This window comes from Gobius niger (assembly GCF_951799975.1).
Source record: "Gobius niger genome assembly, chromosome: 11".
NCBI classification, from domain to species: Eukaryota; Metazoa; Chordata; class Actinopteri; order Gobiiformes; family Gobiidae; genus Gobius; species Gobius niger.
In genome coordinates this window covers 9570877-9592679 of record NC_136862.1, presented here as the reverse complement: position 1 = coordinate 9592679, position 21803 = coordinate 9570877, and the positions used below count along the sequence as shown (strand labels likewise).

Below are 21803 nucleotides of genomic sequence, written 5' to 3'. Positions count from 1 at the left end.
TCCTCTTTTACTCTCAGTTTTCTTTTGAAAGTACAGAAATAGTCCAAAATTGCCACTTATGATTAAGCGCTAGGAGCAATTGTTTTCTGTCTGTGTTGCTGTTGCCTGTATAATAAGCTGGTTTCACACTATGTTGTTGAATAATAGAAATGTGCTAATTCAAAAGATAAACACCTTGGTATAGGTTTTATCACGTTTTGATTCGTATCTTCAGAGGGATAATGTTTTGCCTGGATTTTCAGGTGAACGGCATCGACCTGCGAGGAGCCACACATGAACAGGCTGCGGCAGCTCTTAAAGGCGCCGGACAGGTGGTCACTATCGTCGCCCAGTACAGGCCGGAAGGTGAGTCAGCGCCCACAATCTGCCACACAGGTCTCTCTCCCTTCACTGACAAAAGAGGGGCGACCGGTTGAGCCCTGATTTGATTCACCGTCACCTGAACCTTTCACTGATAGCTCATAGATAAGGGAAGGTAAATGCCCGTTAATGTAACAGTGGCGTGTCATTTTCCTGTAGACCCCACAGTGAGGAGATGTGAACTCCAACTTGAAGTGTGTGACAGTGTTGCGCTGTGAACATGGAGAGGATGAGACAGCTTTGACTGGTAACACGTCTCCTCTCATTAAAGTCGACACAGCAGTAGAGGCTGAAGGCTGTACGGGCCGGACTCACGCGGTCAGAGATCTCAATGTCACGGAGGTGAAACTTCTGAATGTCCACTCTCTTAAACTGCGACAGAAAGCCACCGTTCACTCAAAGGAATTTTTCACAGTCGTCTCAAAATAACTCACTGCAGATTGACAGAGCATGGAGCATAAACACAGGCCAGGCCAGTTTATGTACACTTTCACGTATTTGATTTTATATAAAAAGTGATGTGACCTGAATTGTCTTTGTAGAATGTCAGTATAAGAAAGAGAAGCAGTTTGTGTGGCTCAATTCTGTGTCACTCTATCATCAAAGACTGCTTTAGTTTTGGCCATGACTCAAAATCCTCTTCATCAGTGGCTCGGTCACACTTGTCCGGCCAATTGCCTCATCTCCATGTGACTGACAGTAGCAGACTAAGTGGGCCGTGCCCCTGTGGGACTAACTGCTCTCTCTTCTCACCATCAGACCTTGCTCTTTGCTCTCCGAGGCGCGCTGCATCTCCTGCTCCAGGTTTGTGCCTGGCACTTGTGGCTGCTCTGAGCATTTGGTCATTCACTGCAGGGCTCTGAGAGCCTCTGAGTGAATGTGACACAGACAGTGTGGTTTCCCTTCACTACGAACCCTGACCTGAGCACATGACCTGCACCTCTCCAGCCTGCACCCAATACACCTGCCTGAGTCTACCCTCTGTCCCCCTGCCCAGGCTGTGTCCCCAAACTGTGTCCTCACCTCTTTTCTGTCTGATAATGCATGTTTTCAGTTGACTACAAAACATGGAAATCTTCTTAGTATTGTAATATCTTATGTAAAACACTGGGTTTGTTCCGTTATCCACAGATGGATGAAAAAAGAAAGCATAATCTCGTCAAATGTACTTGCTTTTCCCCAAAAAAGGAACAAAAAAATGACTGAATTTCATTTTTGTATAAAATCAAAAGCTAAGTAAATTCGTACTTGTGAGAGTAGTTTTATATGACTTGTTGCTAACACACAGGATGCAGACTTTAATCAAAATGGACACACAGTTTAAATGCCGCACCGTGTCTAAACACTAGATTAGAAGTGGTTTGCTTGTGCTGTGGGACGCTGTGTGGGACGCTGCTCTGCACTCGGCTCCGCCCCTGTGCTGTGCACTTCTTATGGTCAGCCACAGGGGAGAGAGAGGTGTTTCCCTGCTTCTCTGCGCTCAACACAGTCACGCTGTTGAACTGTACATAGCAAACAGAGAAAGTCTAAGCCTCAGTCAGACGGGAAAGAAAGAGAGGTCAGAGTCGACATGCAGGCAGGTATGTATGTGGGATCTGCATTATGGTATTTTACTATTTAAGTGATCATTTTTAGACTTAATTTAAGTTACATTAGTGTTTTCTTGTGGACTGTGGTATAATTTGTTCATTATTAAATGTAGGTGTACACTTTATATCGTGAATGTGCGTATTTTTGTTATTTTATAAGAGTAAAATGGAGACATTGCTGCACCATTGCTTCTGTGGGAGTTTTTGCAATTTTATAGTTTTCTGCTGCTGCGGCTATTCTGCGAGTGGTTGTACGTGTCATGGCAGAGGAAGTAATTGCCGGTAGATATCCTGTTAAAGCGGCACACTGGGTTGCACTGCTTTAAGTTTGAGCTTTCAGCCTTATCTTCATAGTAAGTGCACTGTCAGGGAATGCATACTTCATGTCAACGCTGTGACGCGCTCGCACATCCTAACGTTCATTTTTACTTTCCTAAGAGCCGTTGGTTCATGGCTGTAAACATCAGCGCGTGACATCTCTAGCAGGTCAGGGACACTATGCAAACGAAGACACTGGAGTCACTGGGGAAAACTGCTAAATAAACAGATTTAAAGTCGTTCTAGGAAGGTTAGGACACGGTCGACAAACACACAAAAACTTTTCTAGTCGCTGGTACAAATCCAGATTTCTACATGTTTTAGAGCATGTTGCCCTGTGGATGCTCTTCTGATCTCACTGAGGGTCAGGTTTGACATTAAATGAGCAATTGTTAAGCAGTTAATAATTAAAGGTGCATTATGCAACTTTTTATGTGGATAAAAAAGTTGATATTTGTGCTTTTTTGAGCCTGTAGTGACGCAGTGCTGTATGAGTGGTCCGTATAGTGTCTTTACTCTCCATCACAGTGGTCTCTACAACGCTCCAGGATCAATTGTTTTATATGTTTTCTGATGAAACGGTCCGTCTGTGTTGAAAACCTTCAAAACAATTTATCCTGGAGCGTCCTAGAGACCACAGTGACGGACAGTAAAGACACCATACTGAGCACTCATACAGCACTGGGTCACTACAAGCTCAAAAATGCAAAAATATCAACTTTTTTTTCCACATAGACAGCTGCATAATGCACCTTTAAGCATTTAAAGTCATAAAATAGTTTGTGCTGAAATTAAATGTCATCAGAAAGAAAGAAATTGGATTCAAACTGGCTTCAAATCTAAATTTATTGGAAATTAATGACATCGCTCAACTATTCTTACTACATATGTTTGCAAAAGATAAACAAAAAACATGTTCAAAAACACACTCAACCGGTTTTGGCTGACATTTTACGTGTTTTCTGTCCAATTTTGTTTTGAATAAATTCCCCTCATCTCTCTGTTGGATTGAATGGATTGAATCCTAAGAAACAAAATGTGCAAACAAATTTTGGTATCGCTTTAGAATAGATTAAGGTGTGCTCATTATGTATTAAGTAATCATTTTAGGGTTAGGTTAAGGGTTGGCTGTGAATAAGCATATTATTATAGTATGTTAACAGATAAAAGTATAATGAGCTGTATGTTAAAACTTTACAAGCATATTATTAATGCTTATTAATACTTAACAAGCACACCTTGATATAAAACTTTACCCACATTGTTTTTGCTTATTGGGCTTTAAAAATATAGTATTTGGGCATTAAAACACCATTCATTTTAACTCGGTGCTGCCCGTGTAAACCCTTTGTTGGATTCTGTATTCCTATGTCCTTTTGTTCCACTCTAGCATACAAAAGAGTGAAAAAGTGTATATTTTTCATTTAACAGGGAGACTTCATCCTTTGTTTTTGCCCCTCCTTCCCAGCATGCACTGGAGCCATGCTGCAGACCAGGCTGTCCCGTTGATCCATGCTAATCTTGTCTTGCAGAATATGGGCGTTTTGAGGCCAAAATCCATGACCTGCGGGAACAGATGATGAACCACAGCATGAGCTCCGGGTCGGGATCCCTGCGAACCAATCAGAAGAGATCGCTCTATGTGAGGTCGGGACACTTTTGGATTTTAACCTAGTTCTCACTGTTCAAGCCAAACTCATTCTGCATTTAAATTTACACCTCGCGTGACTCTAATTACGGCTAAACTTAGACCAGGGGTTCTGTTCTCCTTACTCAAATTGAACGGAAAATACACTTTACAACCACTCTGGATGAGAGCTTTTTATAGTATCCCCCTGTGGACCAGACAGAGCTCTTCTCTCTGACCTTCTAAAGACGACTTCATTTCTCTAGAAACTAGTTAAGGGCTTATTAACAGCGTTTACTGACTGTGTAGAAATGAACAATATGTGGCGTACTGTGAGGGCTTTCTCTACCTACACAATTAGCCCGGATTTAAATCTGAATTGGAATTAAAAATCAGGTTATTGAGTAGTAACCAATGACAATAACTATCACTTTGTTTTGTCCATCTCACAGAATCAGCTTGAATCTACTAACAATTCAAGATCTTGGTTCCCTTATATCAGTGGTTTCCAATAGGCTTGTCACATTAACTAAATCTAAAGTATATTGAGACTGGAAATCATGATAAATTATATTATTGACCACCTTATAACGCTACAGAAGCTGTTTGAAAAGTATTTAATCTTAAAATATGAATTACAATGAGGCACAACTTACTTTGGGCAAAAAAATAAAGTATTACATTAGAAAAATGGGGACAAATGCAAATAGTTGAACAGATGATAAATATTGAGGCTCCTCCTGCTCTCCCTGAGGAATCGCCGAGCCTCCCCAGTCCAAAACCACAGAGTTTCAAATGCATTAGAACATTAAAGGTGCATTATGGAACTGTTTATGCGAAAAAACAATCTTGATAATTGTGCGTAATTGACCCTAACGGCTGTGTGAGTGGTTATGGCACTTTACTTTCCATCACAGTGGCCTCTACAACGCTCCAGGATCAATTGTTTTGTTGGTTTTTTGGTGAGAAGGTCTGTCAGCATGAAAACCTATCAGAAACTCTAAAAACAAATCCTGGAGCCTTAAACGCAACAGAGACACTTAAAGGTTAAATGCTCACTTTTTTCATCAAATGTTCCTTTAAAACAATGACCTATTTGCAACACACAATAATCAGAATTACAATTTAATTTGCTCAAATAATGCCGGACCTTCTGATCAGTTAAAGCTCTTGACTTAAAGGTGCATTATGCAACTTTTTATACGAAAAAAAAAGTTGATATTTGTGTGTATTTGACCTTGTAGTGACCCAGTGTATAAGTGGTCAGCATTACTTTCCGTTTCAGCCGTCTCTACAATGCTCCAGGATCAATTGTTTTGTAGGTTTTCTGGTGAGAGAGTCCGTCAGCAGTGAAAACCTTCCAAACAATTGATCCTTGAGCATCCTAAAGACCCCTGTGATGGAAAGTAAAGGTGCCATACAAACCACTGGGTCACTACAAGGCCAAATCCGCACAAATATCAGCCATTTGTTTTCACATAAAAAGTTGCATAATGCACCTTTAATCTAAATAAGTACTTATATCTATTTTCTCATGTTCCATATCTCTAATGATGTCTGTTTTCCTCTGCAGGGCCTTATTTGACTATGAGAAGTCCAAAGACAGCGGCCTGCCCAGCCAGGGCCTGAGCTTCAGGTACGGAGACATCCTGCACGTGATCAACGCCTCTGACGACGAGTGGTGGCAGGCCCGGCGCGTCACCCCACACGGCGACAGTGAGGAGATGGGCGTCATCCCCAGCAAGAGGCGGTGAGTTTAGGACACACGTGCACGCCACTTTAGGGACATTATTGCTCCTTTTATGCTCATCTGATGTTTGATCTCGTGTAGTTTTCAGTCAGACATCTTACCTTCTCACAAGATCAAAACATTTACCTTCAGCTGCTAATGTCATGAGAAGATGCTGATGTGTGTTTGTTAAATCACACTTTACTGGTTTATACTGTTAAAAAAGTATTCCATTGGATTCAAACTGGCATTAGATCTAAAAATGTTTTCTACCATACAAGTTCTTCTAATACAAATGTCACAGTCCAAAACATATTCAGCTGCAGATTTGGCTAAAATGGTGCACAATTTTTAACTCAAAAGTTTCCATTGTATTAAATTTGCTTTTAAAAATAGGCGTCTCCCCTCATTCTTTTGTCTGATGGTTTGCAAATCTTAAGAGTTGTTTTCTTGTTTTGCTTTTGTGCCGTTAAAGCGCATTTAACAGGCTTTAATTCTTTTGTAATGATGACTTTGGCGGATAATATCTGCGGTCAATATTAGTCAGAGTATTACTTCAGTGAAGCAGCAATTTAATGAAGAAAAGTTGTTTTTATTTAGGTTATAATGTTTGTGACAGTAGATTAAGTTCCAGAAAATTCACTCTGTGGTCACATGATTGGCACGGCAGCAGTTACAAGTGTTTATCTCTACATTTGTCACTTCCTGCCAGTCTCAAATAGGGAAGTGAAATAATCAACATCACAAAAAAAGTCAAACCAGGGGTCACTAGGTCATATTGTTTAGCAAAATTTAGTGTTTTGTCTAATATGTCATATGCATGAAGTATTTGTGTGTTAAATTTGCAGTAAAATATTTAAATACAGCTTACTGCTACTTATCAGCACTATCACATGTGGTGTTGTGGGCTCAGCTACTTTTTGCTGTAGTTCATCAAAATAAAGTTAGAATAGAATATAAAAACTTTATTGTCTACCATGGACAATGATGGCAGAAATTTGCTTTTGTTTTGCTCACACGTTCAATACATTTGCCCAGCAATGTAATAAAAAAACATAATACTTTAGTTTAGTTTAGTTGGTGAGTTAGTTAACGTTAACTACCTGTGTAAGCTGCAACATCTCCATGGAGAGGAATAAAATGTTTCTCAAAATGGCTTCAACTAACTACCATAAATTACTTCTTGCTAAAACCTGTCAGCTGTTGTTTTTAGCATAATTCTATCCCCAGTTCTCCAGCAGAGGGAGGTTAAGGGGTTTTGTTTGCACTAGTGGCACTTTTCACACAAAGTGCCATCATATAGGATATTTGACCTTCCAAATAGATCAAGATCAAATCAGGCAACTCAATGTGCCTCACAGCAACACCAAAAACACAATAAAACAAATCAATCAATACACTCATAAAAATATACAAAATTACAAATATGGATGTAATAAAACTATATATTAAGAGTAGTTAAATACCATCAATTGCCATAGGCAGCAGTAAATAGGCATGTTTTCAGCCTGGACTTAAACATATTAAGAGTTGAGGCCTGTCTCAGGCTGTTCCACAGTTTTGCTGCGTGAAACTGAAAAGCAGCCTCACCATGTTTAGTTGTGACTCTTGGAACCACCTGGAGACCCCTCCCTGAGGATCTCAAGGCCTGGTTCATACGGCTGTACCACGTCACCTATATACAGTATTTTGGTGCCCGACCATGAAGAGACTTGTAAACTAGCAGAGCTGTTTTAAAATCTATTCTCTGTGAAGAGACCGGAGCACTGGACTAATGTGGTCGTATTTCCTGGTTCTGGTCAGGACTCGTGCAACAGCGTTTTGAATATACTGCAGCTGTTCAACAGCTCGTTTAGAGAGGCCAGTGAACAGGCCGTTACAATAGTCCAGCCGACTGGAGACCAATGCATGAATTAATCTCCCCAAGTCTGGTTTAGCCACTATGTTTTTTATTTTAGCAATGCTTTTGAGGTGGTAATAGGCCGCTGATGTAATGGCCTTAATATGACTGTTAAAATTCAGGTCTGAGTCCATGATTACCCCTAGATTTCTAACTTGATTTTTAGGTTCTAGTGAAAGAGCTTCGAGATGACCAATGACAACTTCTCTGTGTTTTTGTGGGCCAAAGACAATTATCTCACTTTTATCTGTATTTAACTGGAGGAAGTTATTTTGCATCCACGCACTAATCTGTTTGATACAATGACACAGTGTATCTACAGGGCCACGTTTACCGGCTGGCACATGATGTGAAACATAGATCTGAGTATCGTCTGCGTAATTGTGATAAGATACATTGTTACTGGATAAATACATATCAGTTGAGCTAAATTCTATCTAAGCTGCGCCTAACCTTGAAAAATACCAACTTAAAAGCATTACTGAAGCAGAAATGACCCTATTTCTTATTAATAAAGTCTAAAATTGCAAACCCTGACCCTGAGCAGCACCTGAAGAAGCCCGAGTCGCACCGTTAGCACAGTTTAGCATCATAAATAAGTCATGTCTTTAATAATATGAAAAAGTTCAGCCCCCCCAGCTCCTCTTTGTGCTTGTAAATATAATTTCTGCGCTTGATGGTGGACTCTGTGCTTTGGCAGGGTGGAGCGGAAAGAGCGGGCGCGACTAAAGACTGTGAAATTCAATGCCAAGCCGGGCTCATTCGATTCCAAAGGGGTAAGTGGCTCCGCGAGAGACCGAGAGTGGCACTTAAATGGCCGCATTAACCGGATGATGTGGAGAGGACGGTAAAGTTCCCTGCGCCAGGAAAAACTTTTGGAAGAAGAGTTTATGTCGATGTCGATATTAGATGCTTGATAGCGTAGTTCCACTTAGCGACTGCTGATAGATGTGACGTCAGCCTTCAGAGCATTTACTTCATCTGCACACAAATAATAATGATTCAGTCGCGTTGTGTAATATATATTCAGCTCGCATGTTTTCATTCCTGCTATGTCTTTTAAAATACAGTTTGAGTCTCGCCGTTTTATTTTGCCCTTTTACATTTAAGCATATTCCTTTGTTCAATCACAATTCTTTGATTTATCATTGATTATTTTGTTTTATTCGCTTATTTTAGACCTTTTCTCCCTTGTCAGTCTCTGCATGAATCCGCATGAAGTCACTGTCACTTTGCTTTTACTTTCTCTACTTTTGTTGCAACTGTGGGACTTCAAGAAGATCGGATTTTCAAATGTCTTAATATTAGTGTTTTGTCCCTCTCCAGTTTATTGTAAACTCAGACATTTGTGGGAAAAACTCATTTGTATCAATGTCGTGAACTTGCAGGCGAGTTTGTGAGCATTTCTGTGACCCTGAAAAGTGACCCTGCTACAGTGTTAATTTTGACAACATATTTTATTTTAGTTTTAGTCTTAGTCTTTTGACTAAAATGTAGTTTAATTTTAGTCGAGATTTAGTCAAAAAAAAGTTTAGTCGACTAAATTGAAGACTAATTTAGTCGACTTTGCATTTATAATATTCATTATATTCATATTTAATCAAGGTCCTCGACTTCATGGAGCTTCTCCCACATGAACAAAGCTCAGAGCTGTTCCTTTGGCAGGGAATTTAAATGATATGAGGCTCTTTCAGACGGTCAATAGAAGTTTGGAGGATTTTAGTCTCTCCTTTTCATTTTTATTTAGTCTTATTTTAGTCGACTAAAATATCTGGACATTTTAGTCATAGTTTTAGTCTCATGCGAAACTTTTAATTTAGTTTTAGTCCAATTTTAGTCAGCAAAAATATCACTTTGACTAAAATTAAGACTAAATATTTTAGTCAACGAAATTAACACTAGTAGCTAGTCGTGAAAAGTGCTTATAAACTCATCCCTGTGAAGGATTTGCTAGTTTGGAAATGCAATGAGCTTTGTAACATTGTACCTGTGGGTTAGATACACAATGGAATAATGTGTATTAGTAGTTTGTAGATACATAATGTACTAAGACATAACCCTGACCTTAAGCCCTAAGGGTCTTGTGTCCTATTACATTATGGGCCTAGTTATTCCATTGTGTATCTAACCCACAGGTACAAGTTATTACAGATTGTTCCAGAGCTCATTACATTGTACTAAATTTAGTGAGGTACAATGTATCAAGTACTGTAAATTGAAGTGATATCTTTCATTGATTATACACAAATTCATTTCTCATTTGCATTAAATGTAAATTTCTTCCGACTATTTTTACCAAATAAATTCTTTGAATAAGAAATTAGCAGCACATCCAGCTGCAGTTTTGGCCAAAATTGTTCAAAAGCAATTTGCTCAAAAGTTGCCTGTCAACATTTCCGATCATTTCTGTGTTTCTGAAGAAATTAAATATGAACAGATTTTTGGAGTTTGTTGCATTAATATATTGTATACTGTATAATATATGGCATTAAAATTGCATTGAACACATTACATTAATTTACAGTCACTTAAGTAAAAGTGCAGATATTACTGGTCAAACATTCCAGTGTATATATCTCTATATCTCTAAAGTAAAAGTACAGTATTTTCTGCTAAACATACTTAAAGGCTCGATCCAAACTCATTCTTCACTCTAACATAATAGCATCCCAATTCTTCACAGGAACGAGTCTATCGTCACGTTTCACAACTTGCAGGGTCACTTTTCAGGGTCACTGTCACAGAAATGCTGGAAATCTAGTCTGCAAGTTCAGGAAGTTAATACAAATGTTTTATAATTAAATACACAGTGTTTTTTCCCCACAAATGTCTGAGTTTACATTATACTAAAGAAAACAGGTACAGCGCCTTTAAGTATTCAAAGTAGAAAAGCATAAATCAGCTGCTAAAACTTGAAAATTGTGTCTGAATTCACCCTCTGTTCGGCAACACAGTAAAAGTATTAAGTTCTCGACAAAAATACTACTCAAGTAAAGCGCATGATCTTTCTTTACATAATCTGACTTTGTTTCCGACTCCTTGACGTCCCGCAGCGAGTGGTTGTTGTGTCAGTTTGCACCGGTTTGCTCCATGCTTTCTCTCCCTTCACAGTCGTTCAATGACAAACGTAAAAAGAATTTCATCTTTACACGAAAGTTTCCCTTCTACAAGAACAAGGAGAGTGATCAGGATGGCAGTGATTCCGACCGTAAGTAAAGCTGCAAACGCCACCGAGACACCGAACACACCCGCAGAGGTCAGAGGTCAGAGTAGGGCTCGCACACTCGCACACTCGCACTTAGGTTTTCTTATCGTATGCTTTCTGTTGTCCTCCTCCCTCTCTGGGATCACAGCCGTCGCCAGTGTGTCATAGATGCTGAGCGGTCGACAGTGGGGATGTGTTATTCCCATACGACCCAGTTTCAACACGTCGGGGTCTGGCTCCCCCTGGTGGCCGCTCAGCATCCCGACACCCGGATGGCAACACTTCGAGCTGCTCCCTTTCTCTAACCGCCTTTACCTCTGCTTCTCTCGCGTCTGTGCCTTCCTCGTCCCCGCCATTAGGACATCCTGGGATTAGGTGATGATGGGTATGGGACAAAGACGTTCAGTAAGTTATTGAAGGATTTCTTGATCGACGAGCGTCTTGTCTTTGCCTGCGTTGCTGCATGCTGCATTTCGGATCTGCCTTGTACTAGTTTCTCTGTGTCTTAATACAGTATGTGTTTGATGAAATACAAAGTAGCACGTGTTGGTTATGCCGATAATATTGTGTTTATGTTGGTGGAATTTAACTTGTGGTTCACTCGAATACAACTCAAAATACTTCTTTATTGTATGCCAGTCTTTTATAACTTACTATCACACCATTTACCACAATCATACAGATCAAATAAGTGATTTTTTTTAACTTGTATTTCACCTGGGAAAACATTACTTTTAAGTCTCAAAGCATGAGCTGAACCGACCCCAGCCAGACCAGTGGAAATACACTTTCATTATTTAAGAAGTAAAGATATATTCTAAGATATATTTTAGTGGTCTACATAAACATGTCCATGTGCTGCCCTGCATGTGACCTCAGAGATGCATGATCTTCATGTTTCTATGTGACCATTTTCTCTCTGGGCCTTTTGACTTATGCCAGGTTTGTTCTGCAGGGAGTCAAGAGGAAATCATTCTCTCATATGAACCAGTGATGAGGCAAGAGAGTAAGTTCTGTTCACTTTTTATACCATAAACCAGCTATTCCCAAAGTCCAGGATGTCACGGACCCCTTACTGAATCAAAAATCTCTCGGAGGCCCCCCAAGAATAACTTATTTACAGCTAAAATCACATAAAAAGCAACATCTAGCCATGACTATAAGCTAAATACTGGTTTTAAGTAGTCTAATGTAGCAAATAAATGTAAATTTCCTTTAAATATATATCTTGTTCAATGAACTTGCTTTGTAGACAAGCTTTGGGGGGGGCCTGCACTTTGGGAACCACTGCCATAAAAAATAGGGCTGGGACAAAATATCAGATCGGATCGCAATACCAAGTATCGATACTTTATAAACGGTAAATGGACTGAACTTATGTAGCGCTTTTCTACCTTTATCAGGCCAAAGCGCTTTACAGTAAGGAACCAGTCACCCATTCACACTCTTATTCACACACCAATGTACGCAGACACTGGAGGCAAGCAGGGTGAAGTGTCTTGCACAAGGACACAGCGACAGTGTGCATTTGCAATACTTTCTTCTAATACTTGTTTGTGTTCGGAGGCATTTTTATCCTGCACTCCTTTGTTTTCCAGTTACACAGCATTTTGTGTTAATGCACTTTTCAATCTTAAAGGGGCTAGATGCAAGTTGGCCATTTTATACTCACTACTGCCACCTCAGGTCATGCGTGTAACTGCAGGTTCTATATTAAGCTCGTGCATGACGGCACTTCGGACCCGAAGTAACACGTTTTTGAGTGACAGTGCAGGATTTTAGAGGCAGTTGTGGTGAACAGGTCTGAGCTCACTCTACACATTAGGACATTGTTTAAACATGTAGGGGGAGGAAAATACATAATTTTAACATTTTTGAACTCCGGATGGTCCCTCTAGCACTTCAGTAAAGGTCATTTGGTTTATAAACTTTGGACACATGACATTTTAAGGTTAACATGTCACCTATCATAATAACTGTATCACAATACGCATCGGATCGGCCCCTGAGTATCGTGATCGGATCGTGACAAAAGCTTATCGTCCCAGCCCTAATAGACATTATATATGTTCGTCTGTATCCTTTTATTATTGATTTTAGAGATTGTGAGATGAATTAGCGCCCCCTGCAGCTCACCACATTATCTGACAAATATCGTATACTGATGAAGTTAATTAATACTGAGCTTGCACTGATGAGAGACACAAAGAACTTTTAGATCTTTAGAAGCACATTTTTTTGTCTGATGATGATGATTATTATTATTTTATGTATTTGTTTGGTTCCACTGAGATCTCAAACTCTCTGTTTCAAGTCCTAACCCTAGAGGAGAGTCTATTGTACATGTTTTCAGTGGTAGGAGAACATGCAAACCCCACATAGAAATCAAACCTGAAAACATCATTATGAATATATAATTATGAATCTATTCTCTTCTCCAGTAAGTTATGCCCGGCCCGTGATCATCCTGGGACCGATGAAGGACCGGATCAATGACGATCTTATATCCGAGTTCCCAGAGAAGTTTGGTTCCTGTGTGCCACGTAAGTATCTCCCTCAGTGGTGTAATAAGTGTGAACGTTAATGCGCCCCCGGTCATCCTTCGTGTTGCCACCTTTCACGTCTCCTGTAATAATACCGTCTATAATCGATCCTTCATCCAAACCTCTGTGCGCCGTGAAATGCGGACTAACTGTGCTTTGTCCTCGATGCCATTCTTTTAAAATTGCTTGTTCATGTTTATTTTCATTTTTATTTTTTGTTCTTTTTAACTTTTGCATGCTGTAATGCCCCATCTTTAAAACCATATGTAGCTGCTAACAGTTCAGGGCATCAAGGTGAGTGAGTTGAATTAATTACACCCCAAACCTTTTCAGAAATTAGATTTAGTTCATATATCTGTGCATATACAGTATGTAGTGGCTCCCCTTTTTTTTAGTCCTAGATATCGATAAACAAATCTACTTAAAACCTCTTGTCCCCCGCCTTAACCGAGTGCATTTTCTCCAGTTCGGCTTTATCCAAATCTAGCAGCTTCTTGACTGGAGATTACAGACTATAAGCCAGTGTAAGGCTTCATTTGAAAGCTAAGGCCTGCAGAACTCATCTAAACTTCTTCCTCGTTATGATTGTCACGTTTTTGTCCTTGTTAGTTGTGTGTTTTTATGTATGAAAAAAATGTGACAACAGTGCGACAAATATACAACGAAAATGTGACAAAAAAGTGGGAAAAAAAATTCAACAAAAACGTGGCAAAAAAGTGACAAAAATACATCAAAAACGTGGAAAAAAATACATCAAAAACGTGGCAAAAAAGTGACAAAAATACATTAAAAATGTGACAAAAATATGTCAAATATTTGGCAAAAAATTGGCAACAATGCGACAAAAATGTGACAAAAATATATAAAAATGTGACAAAAATGAGACAAAAATGTGTCAAAAATTTGGCAAAAAATTGGCAACAATGCAACAAAAATGTGGCAAAAAAGTGACAAAGATGCAACCAAAATTTGGCAGACGTAACAACAATGTGGCAAAAAAAAATAAGACACAGATATAACAAAAAAATGACAAAAAGTGAAGAAAATTATTTAAAACGCAATAAAAAAGCTTAGATGAGTTTTGTAGGTCTTAGCTTTCAAATGAGGCATTACTCTGGCCCATAGGCTGTAAGCTCCAGTCGAGAAGCTTTTAGATTTGGGTAAAGCTGGAGAAAATGTGCTCGATTAAGGCAGGGGTTAAGGGGTTAATATAAGTACTATTTGTTCCTTTTCGTATCGGCTTAGCTTTTAGTTATGAGCAGTTTTTACTGGAGTTTTTGTGGTTGTTGCTGCCTTTTACAGTCGCTTCAACAAAATGTTTCTGATGAATCGCAGATACGACGCGACCAAAGCGGGACTACGAGGTGGACGGACGCGACTACCACTTCGTGATGTCCCGGGAGCAGATGGAGAAGGACATCCAAGAGCACAAGTTCATCGAGGCGGGACAGTACAACGACAATCTGTACGGCACCAGTGTCCAGTCCGTGCGATACGTGGCCGAGAGGGTGAGCTGCCGTCGGGGGCGCACTTCCCAATCTCAACCGCTTCACCAGGTTTTATCCCGACAAATCCAATCATGTCTGTGTCTCCTCTGCTCCAGGGTAAACACTGTATCCTCGACGTGTCTGGAAACGCCATCAAGCGGCTACAAGTAGCACAACTGTATCCTGTCGCCATCTTCATTAAGCCCAAATCGGTTGACTCATTAATGTAAGAACCGCTTCAATATTATTATCTCTTTTTCTTTGTCCTTTTTTACTTTACATAAACTTGCATTAACGTAACATTCATATTATTGTTTTCAAACATGTCATATTGCTCTGCTTCCTGGAGCTCCTTCCACTCAGACAAAGCACAGACCTCTTCCTTTAGCAGTAAATTTAAATATGAGGCTTTTTCGAACTGTGTCGCTGATGTTTAGTTCCTTTTTTTTTTTCATTTTTATTTCCTCTTTATTTGGACCCCATGTCCGTAATACAGTTGAATTGAATTGAATTTATTAGTCGACAAAAATATCTAGAGTGTAAAATATTCCTTTCACTAAAATTTAGACAGCAGTGCCACCACATGAGTAACGTTTTATTTTTTATCACATTCTACTTGAGCAAAATACAGTAGGTTTAAATTATCAGTGCTAAAACATGTACAAGAGGTCAGGATGAATGATTTCCAGGGGAAAATGAACACCACTGAGTGTGGAGTGAATGTATAATTGTCTCATTTAAATTAAAGCGCTTTGTCACTATGTCTGTGAAAGGCGCTGTATTTTCTTCTTCTACTGTTTCACTGAGGAATACATTTGGTTACTTTCTACTAAATCTGTAAGAGACAAAAGCTTCATGTTGACAAATCAAAATTAGTGCAAGTTTAACAAATTAAACACTTTCATTCATCTGTAGAATTATTATTATCTAATTTCAGTCTGTACTCTTTGGAAACATCAGGATTCTTTAGCATAATTTTAGAATTCATTATGTCAGAACGTCCATCCATCCATTTTCTTCCACTTGTCTGTTGCCGGGTCATTGGAGCAGCTGTCCGAGCTGCCCAAATCACATGGCACCAGCCCCATGGCTCCTCCTGTAGGCGGTGGGTCCACAGAAGGACGGCCTCACGATTCTCAGGCCTGTTGGTCTCTCATAAGGGGCTTCTGAACCGCTCTTTGTCTGAATCGTCACCTCGGACCTGTTTGCTATGGGAGACCCTACCAGGGGCACGAAGCCCCCGACAACAGAGCTCCCAGGATCATTCGGGTGCTCAAACCCCTCCACCACGTTAAAGGAATAGGCCACCGTTTTTACCTTAGCTTTGACGGTTTCTTTTGTACCTGTCTGGTCTTCACCCGTGCCTTCTATCAACACAGCGCAGACGGTGTTAGCATTTAGGCAAATGGCCGTTTAATACGCGGGATAATGTACAGAACGCTGGTCATTATCGGGAAAATAAGTACCTTCAGGGTCCGGTTCGCCCTGTCGGTACTTATTTTCCCGATAATGACCAGCGTTCTATACATTATCCCTTATGTAATTATACTTTTGTAGTGTAACACTTTACATAATCATAATTAAATAGGGAAAACATGGAAGAGCTTGGTAGCTTCTATCTTGACCTGGTTTGGAGCTATAGTGGAGAGGAGGAGAGGATAAATGCTAACGCCGTCTGTGCTGTGTTTACGTGACTGAGGGCACGTGTGAAGACCAGACAGGTACAAAAGAACTGGTCTAAGCTAAGGTGAGAACATATCTCAGCATGTAAAAACGGTGGCCTATTCCTTTAAGGTGGTGGTTCCGGGAGGGATGTACAATTTTAAAAAAGCGCTATATAAAACCAATGCAATATGATTACACCTTTTACTTACGACTTTAAAGCAATGTCACTCTTACTTTAGTAAATATTTTGGCTACTCTACTCACCTCTGTTTGCGTCGGGGAATCTATATTAAGCATGTAGTGTAAAGAAGCACAGATAAAACAGATAATTCTGTTAATTAGATCCATGCTGTATATATTACACTATAGTCCATCACTGTGGTTATTTCAGTGCAACTAGAATTAACCAAAATCTTTTCAAATAACCAATAACAGCTCCTTGTTTTGTTTTTTTCCAGGGACATGAATAAAAGACTGACCGAGGAACAAGCCAAGAAGACGTTTGACAGAGCGATGAAGCTGGAGCTGGAGTTTGGAGAATTCTTCACAGGTATTTTTAATAAAAGCCATCTGTGTTCAGCCACATATGAGCACACAGCGGCACCTGCCACCAGCACTGATTAAACACTCCCGCTGATCAACGCCTGGACTTTACTCTACAGCAGCACAGCAATAATCAGTGAACATGGAAACAGAGAAATATGGCTCGTACTGTTACATGTAGCAACGTAATAGAGCTCTAGCGATATTTAGATACATTCCTTTGGAAATAGTGACAATGCTTGATGTCTTTACTTCAGGCGTTTATTGCTAAGAGATGGATAGATGGATAGATAGATGGATGGATGGATGGATGGATGGATGGATGGATAGATAGATTCTTCTATTCGTCTTCTATTTACTGTCATAAATACAAAGATTTGCACAAATACAAATCTTTACCAATCATAAATACAGTGATTTGCATTTATAACATTAAAATGATTGTGTTTAGACATTAAAATGGCATCAAACAGCATTTAATTTGACGTGCTGCTCCATGTAAAGCCTGTAACTATTTCTGTTTGTCAACACTTCCTGAAATCAATTAGTTTTCTGTAACCACATGCTGATTTTCAGTGGCCTCAAGTCTTTTTAGATCTAATTTGCATCTGTGACCTGGAAATGATGCTCTTGCTTCAGGGCCGGCCCTGGGCATAAGTGCGCCATCTGCTGGAGGGGCTAACAAATTACATTTACATTTTTGAACCCGATGAGGTTCATGCCCCTCATTCTACAATGTTCCTGACTTTTGGACAGAACTATTGGACAGAAAGTCATACTGACCTGCAATCTTTTGTGTCGGAAACTAGAGATTTCAAGCTAGGCATGGCAATAGTAAATGAACTAAAGCAGTATGAGCTACAAAACCGAGGACAAAAGCTGCATGTTGTTTCTGCCGAATTAAAGCTAGCGCCTCATAGCACTCATGGCTTTAATCTTGTCATTCACAACTTGTTGGAATATTTGTCAAATTACTTAATAATCTTAAAATGTGCCTACTGTTAATGAGGTTCCTCTCGTAACTGCGACACAAATATACTTCACAAAACCAACCAAATGATCACACTGTAAATCAGGTGATGAAATGGTAAAACTCACCGCAGAGTTAGGGAAGGTCTGGAGTGAGAATAGAAGTCCCAAAAAGGCAAAAACATTGTAAATCCTTTCAATGGAAACAAGAAGCTTTTCCAAACTGTGCGCACTGACAACGAAGGAGAGTCACCTGACAACTCCCAACATGCACTTCTTTGCATATTTTGTCTAAAAAGTATAAAAAATCTCTGTGGGTCCTGGAGGGTGTTACAGTAAAGTATGTTCAATTATATTAGCAAATATGATGAGGGGCATCATGAGTAATGCTATATCCGAGAGGTTTGTTGGGTATAAAAGGCGCCTGATGCACCTGGTGGATGTGTTGTGTAATTGCATCCAGTTCATTATCTGAACGTCAGTGCAACTTGCAGTTTCTACTGAGGGCCCAAAAACTCCCGGTGCTCCTGATGGCCAGTCCAGCCCTGTCCATGTCTGCATGAGTGCCAGGAAAACACACACAAGTGGACAGGATAGCTCTTAAAGGAACAGCCCACCATTTTTCCATACTGTGATTTGTTCTTACCTGAGCTTAGACGAGTTGATGCGCACCTGTCTGGTCTTAGTGCGTGCGTTCTGTCACACAAAAATGACCAAAGATGTTGCTAGCGTTTGGCCTCTTCCAGCATATTCCTATAGCTCCAAACCGGGGTGAAGTTGGAAGCGACCAAGCTCTTCCACGGGCACAAAGACCAGACAGGTACGTATCAACTTGTCTAAGCTCAGGCAAGAACATATCACAGTATGGAAAAACGGTGGCCTGTTCCTTTAAGATAAAAAATGTGTTTAGCGGGGGGGGTAAAGCCCAATGTTGCCTAGGCACCATTTTGTTAGGACCAGCCCTGCACACAACTCCAACCTGCAGCAAAAAAATCCCCACTATAGGATCCCCCCACCCCCTTTTTATAAAATACCAACATAAACCTAACCACTGTTATACATGTTGCAGAATCCAGTCACAATGTGGAAGCTCTTGGGGATTCTTGTAAAGATCAAATACTCAGGGAAACCTCTTTTTGGCAGTGACGGATTGAAATGAGATCAAATCAGTCTCGAACAGCAGAAAGTAATCTAGAAATTAGTGAAAATTCTTTAAATAAGTGAATTTGGCTTTTAATTTAATAACTAACTTTGAGAAATTACAAGATGTTCTCAAAGCCAGACCAGTGTGTTATTTCAAAATCTGCTCAAATCAGCTGACCAGACATGTCACAGCAGCATCACGTGACACTTTTGAGGAAGGTCATAGAAACAGAAAGTGTCAAGGTATGAAATAACACAAGTCTGGTTATAAGAACATAATTTGTCATCGCTACTTCTAGTTCAGTTCAGTTTATTTCGGTTAAAAGTATGCCCAAATTATTCACATTCAGTTCTTCTGACCGAAAAGGTATTGGCTGGAGCTAATGCTTAGTGTAATACTTGTATATATAAATGCCGCCCTCAGAAAAAGACTGCCCTATGTTATTTTCTAGGCTATTTTTATTTAAGATATTTTACGGAGCTTTGTTATACAGCGTTAATGTTTACATTATATAGTGAATTTTCAATAAAACTACTCGTATTTGGCAGTGACTTAACAGTTCATTCCACAGCTCTCACGTTGTGGAAAAAATATGGGGATGTATATATTGATATTCAACCAAAATATATCGGGATATGACTTTTAGTCCATATCGCGCAGCCCTATGAACAAGGCACTTATCAGCTTCTTGCTTCAGTCGACTCCCTTTGAGCTTCCATTAACTGTATGATTGTGAAATTTTGAGAGGAAAAAAAAAAGTTACTACTACTACTTCTACTACTACTACCTGAGCTAGAAACCCCCTACTTATATTATTGACAATGTTACTATTTGTGTTTAATTTTGGGGTGGCTCAGCTTGCGTCTAAACAGAAAAAATAACCTTGCGATCAAGCAAAACTTACGTACTCGCTATAAACATCGTAAAATCAGAATCAGAATAGTTTTTATTGCCATCGTTTGCAACAGGTTCACAAACAAGGATTTTTTTCTTGGTGAGACGTGCAACATTAAACATATAAACATATAACACAGAGCTTAGATAACATAAGCTATACACGTTTAACTATAAGGCTTTAGGGGCATGCATAAGAATATTAAAATAAATAAGATAATAATAAGAGGTCAAATATGGTAGGCGACAACAATTGACGTAGAACACAGGATTAGATTTACATATCGTGTATAAAGTGATAAAGTGATAGCAGTGGATCTAAGTGCAGACAGACCACATAGTGCAATAGAGAAGATTATTGAGTTATTAGGTCTCTTTATCGTTCCTGAGGGAAAAAAACTGTTCAAGTGGCGGGATCTATGGGTCTTGATGGACCGTAGCCTCCTGCCTGAGGGGAGAGGGGTGAATAGTCTGTGTCCAGGGTGAGAAGGGTCAGCAGTGATCCGCCCCACACGCCTCCGGGTCCTGGAGGTGAAACGCCCCCATGTCCTGGAAGTGAACAGGACTTGGAGAGATGGAGCTCAGAGCCAATCACCCTCTCAGCAGCAGCACACAATGCGCTACAGTCGGTGCTTCTCCTCACTTCTCCCCGTTTACAATAATGACTACGGTCGTGGGGGAATTCGTGGCGGTTTTACAGACTCCCCCTCCCCAGCCAACGAAGCATGTTCCTAAAAAGGGCATAAGGGCGGGATCTTCACCGTAGACTCGGCCCTTGCGTGACGTGTAGCTCGCGCTGCTCCAATGCTAACAGTCCGACCCTCATTAAGTACGAGATTTCTAAAATTCTTCTTACGAAAACCAGCCTGGTTTCTTAAATTGTGACTAACCCAGCGTTATCTCAGGAGGACTATCTAGCCTAGTCTAGTGTTGAAAAAATTGAAACCAGGCGTTAAAGTGTTTTTAAGGTGCCTCAACTCCAATGCTTTTCAGTGTCGTGGGCATAAAGCAGAGCAGCCAGCGGCCATTGGGTACCACACAGCGTTGCCACGCCAGAAATTATCCCTGACCCTGCTTGCCCCCCTGTGATTTTTCTTCTAGATCCGCCCCTGAGCTCGTTCCAGACTGATTCTGATAAATGTCTAAAACACTCATGTTCTCTGTCTTGCACTGACCCCGTCCTCTGCTCCACAGCGCTGGTTCAAGGCGACACCTTAGAGGAAGTTTATAACCAATGCAAGCTGGTCATAGAAGAACACGCTGGACCCTATATCTGGATCCCGTCCAAGGAGAAGCTATAACTGCGCCTCGCCAGGGCCACTGGACTGCTAGGACCTAGTAATCAGTTGTAACATATGATAACTGTACGGAAACAAATAGACTTCATGAACAATTGTTGTGAATATGTTTATTTCAGTTTTTTCTTTTTTTATTTAATGTCATTGTCTTGAAGGTTATTTTTTTTGTTTTGTTATCGATCGCTTTGTTTTTTTTTGTTTTTCACATGCAACATGAATGTTCCTGAATGTACACCACCAAGTGTTTTAGGATTTTAGGTCTCTGTACATTTGCATTAATATCTGTCGCTTTTTCGTTTGACTCGGGAGGCGGCTCGTGCGTAAAACTCTCTGCACAGTGTTCGATGCGCTTTGTGCATCTCCTGAACGTTGCTTGTTTTTATTTTTATTTTATTTTTACTCGTTTACATCACCCTTTCTCCCTTCTGTATTTATTTTCGACATGTAAGACTATTTAAATTATGTAAAAGATATGTTTTTTTTTGTTTTATTTGTACTCGTAGTGGACATGGGGTTGTTGCAACGACAATTA

General features: G+C 40.0%; 1 protein-coding gene across 17 annotated transcripts in view; it reads left to right on the top strand.

Annotated features, from left to right (window-relative positions):
• dlg2 (discs, large homolog 2) overlaps positions 1–21346 on the top strand; it is a 206328-nt gene extending 184982 nt beyond the window's left edge. For 12 of the 17 annotated variants that reach the window (XM_079565579.1, XM_079565582.1, XM_079565581.1 and 9 more), the window contains 12 exons: positions 243–345; positions 1120–1164; positions 3800–3914; positions 5468–5644; positions 8224–8299; positions 11088–11133; positions 11684–11734; positions 13170–13271; positions 14607–14779; positions 14875–14984; positions 16882–16973; positions 21168–21346. In XM_079565579.1, coding sequence (XP_079421705.1) covers positions 243–345; positions 1120–1164; positions 3800–3914; positions 5468–5644; positions 8224–8299; positions 11088–11133; positions 11684–11734; positions 13170–13271; positions 14607–14779; positions 14875–14984; positions 16882–16973; positions 21168–21274 — 1197 coding nt within the window. In that variant the 3' untranslated portion in view covers positions 21275–21346. Of the gene's footprint in view, positions 1–242; positions 346–1119; positions 1165–1740; positions 1941–3799; positions 3915–5467; positions 5645–8223; positions 8300–10634; positions 10732–11087; positions 11134–11683; positions 11735–13169; positions 13272–14606; positions 14780–14874; positions 14985–16881; positions 16974–21167 lie in introns of those variants that run through there. The other 5 variants (XM_079565572.1, XM_079565585.1, XM_079565580.1 and 2 more) reach the window with 3 other exon arrangements.
• The last annotated feature ends 457 nt before the right edge of the window (positions 21347–21803 follow it).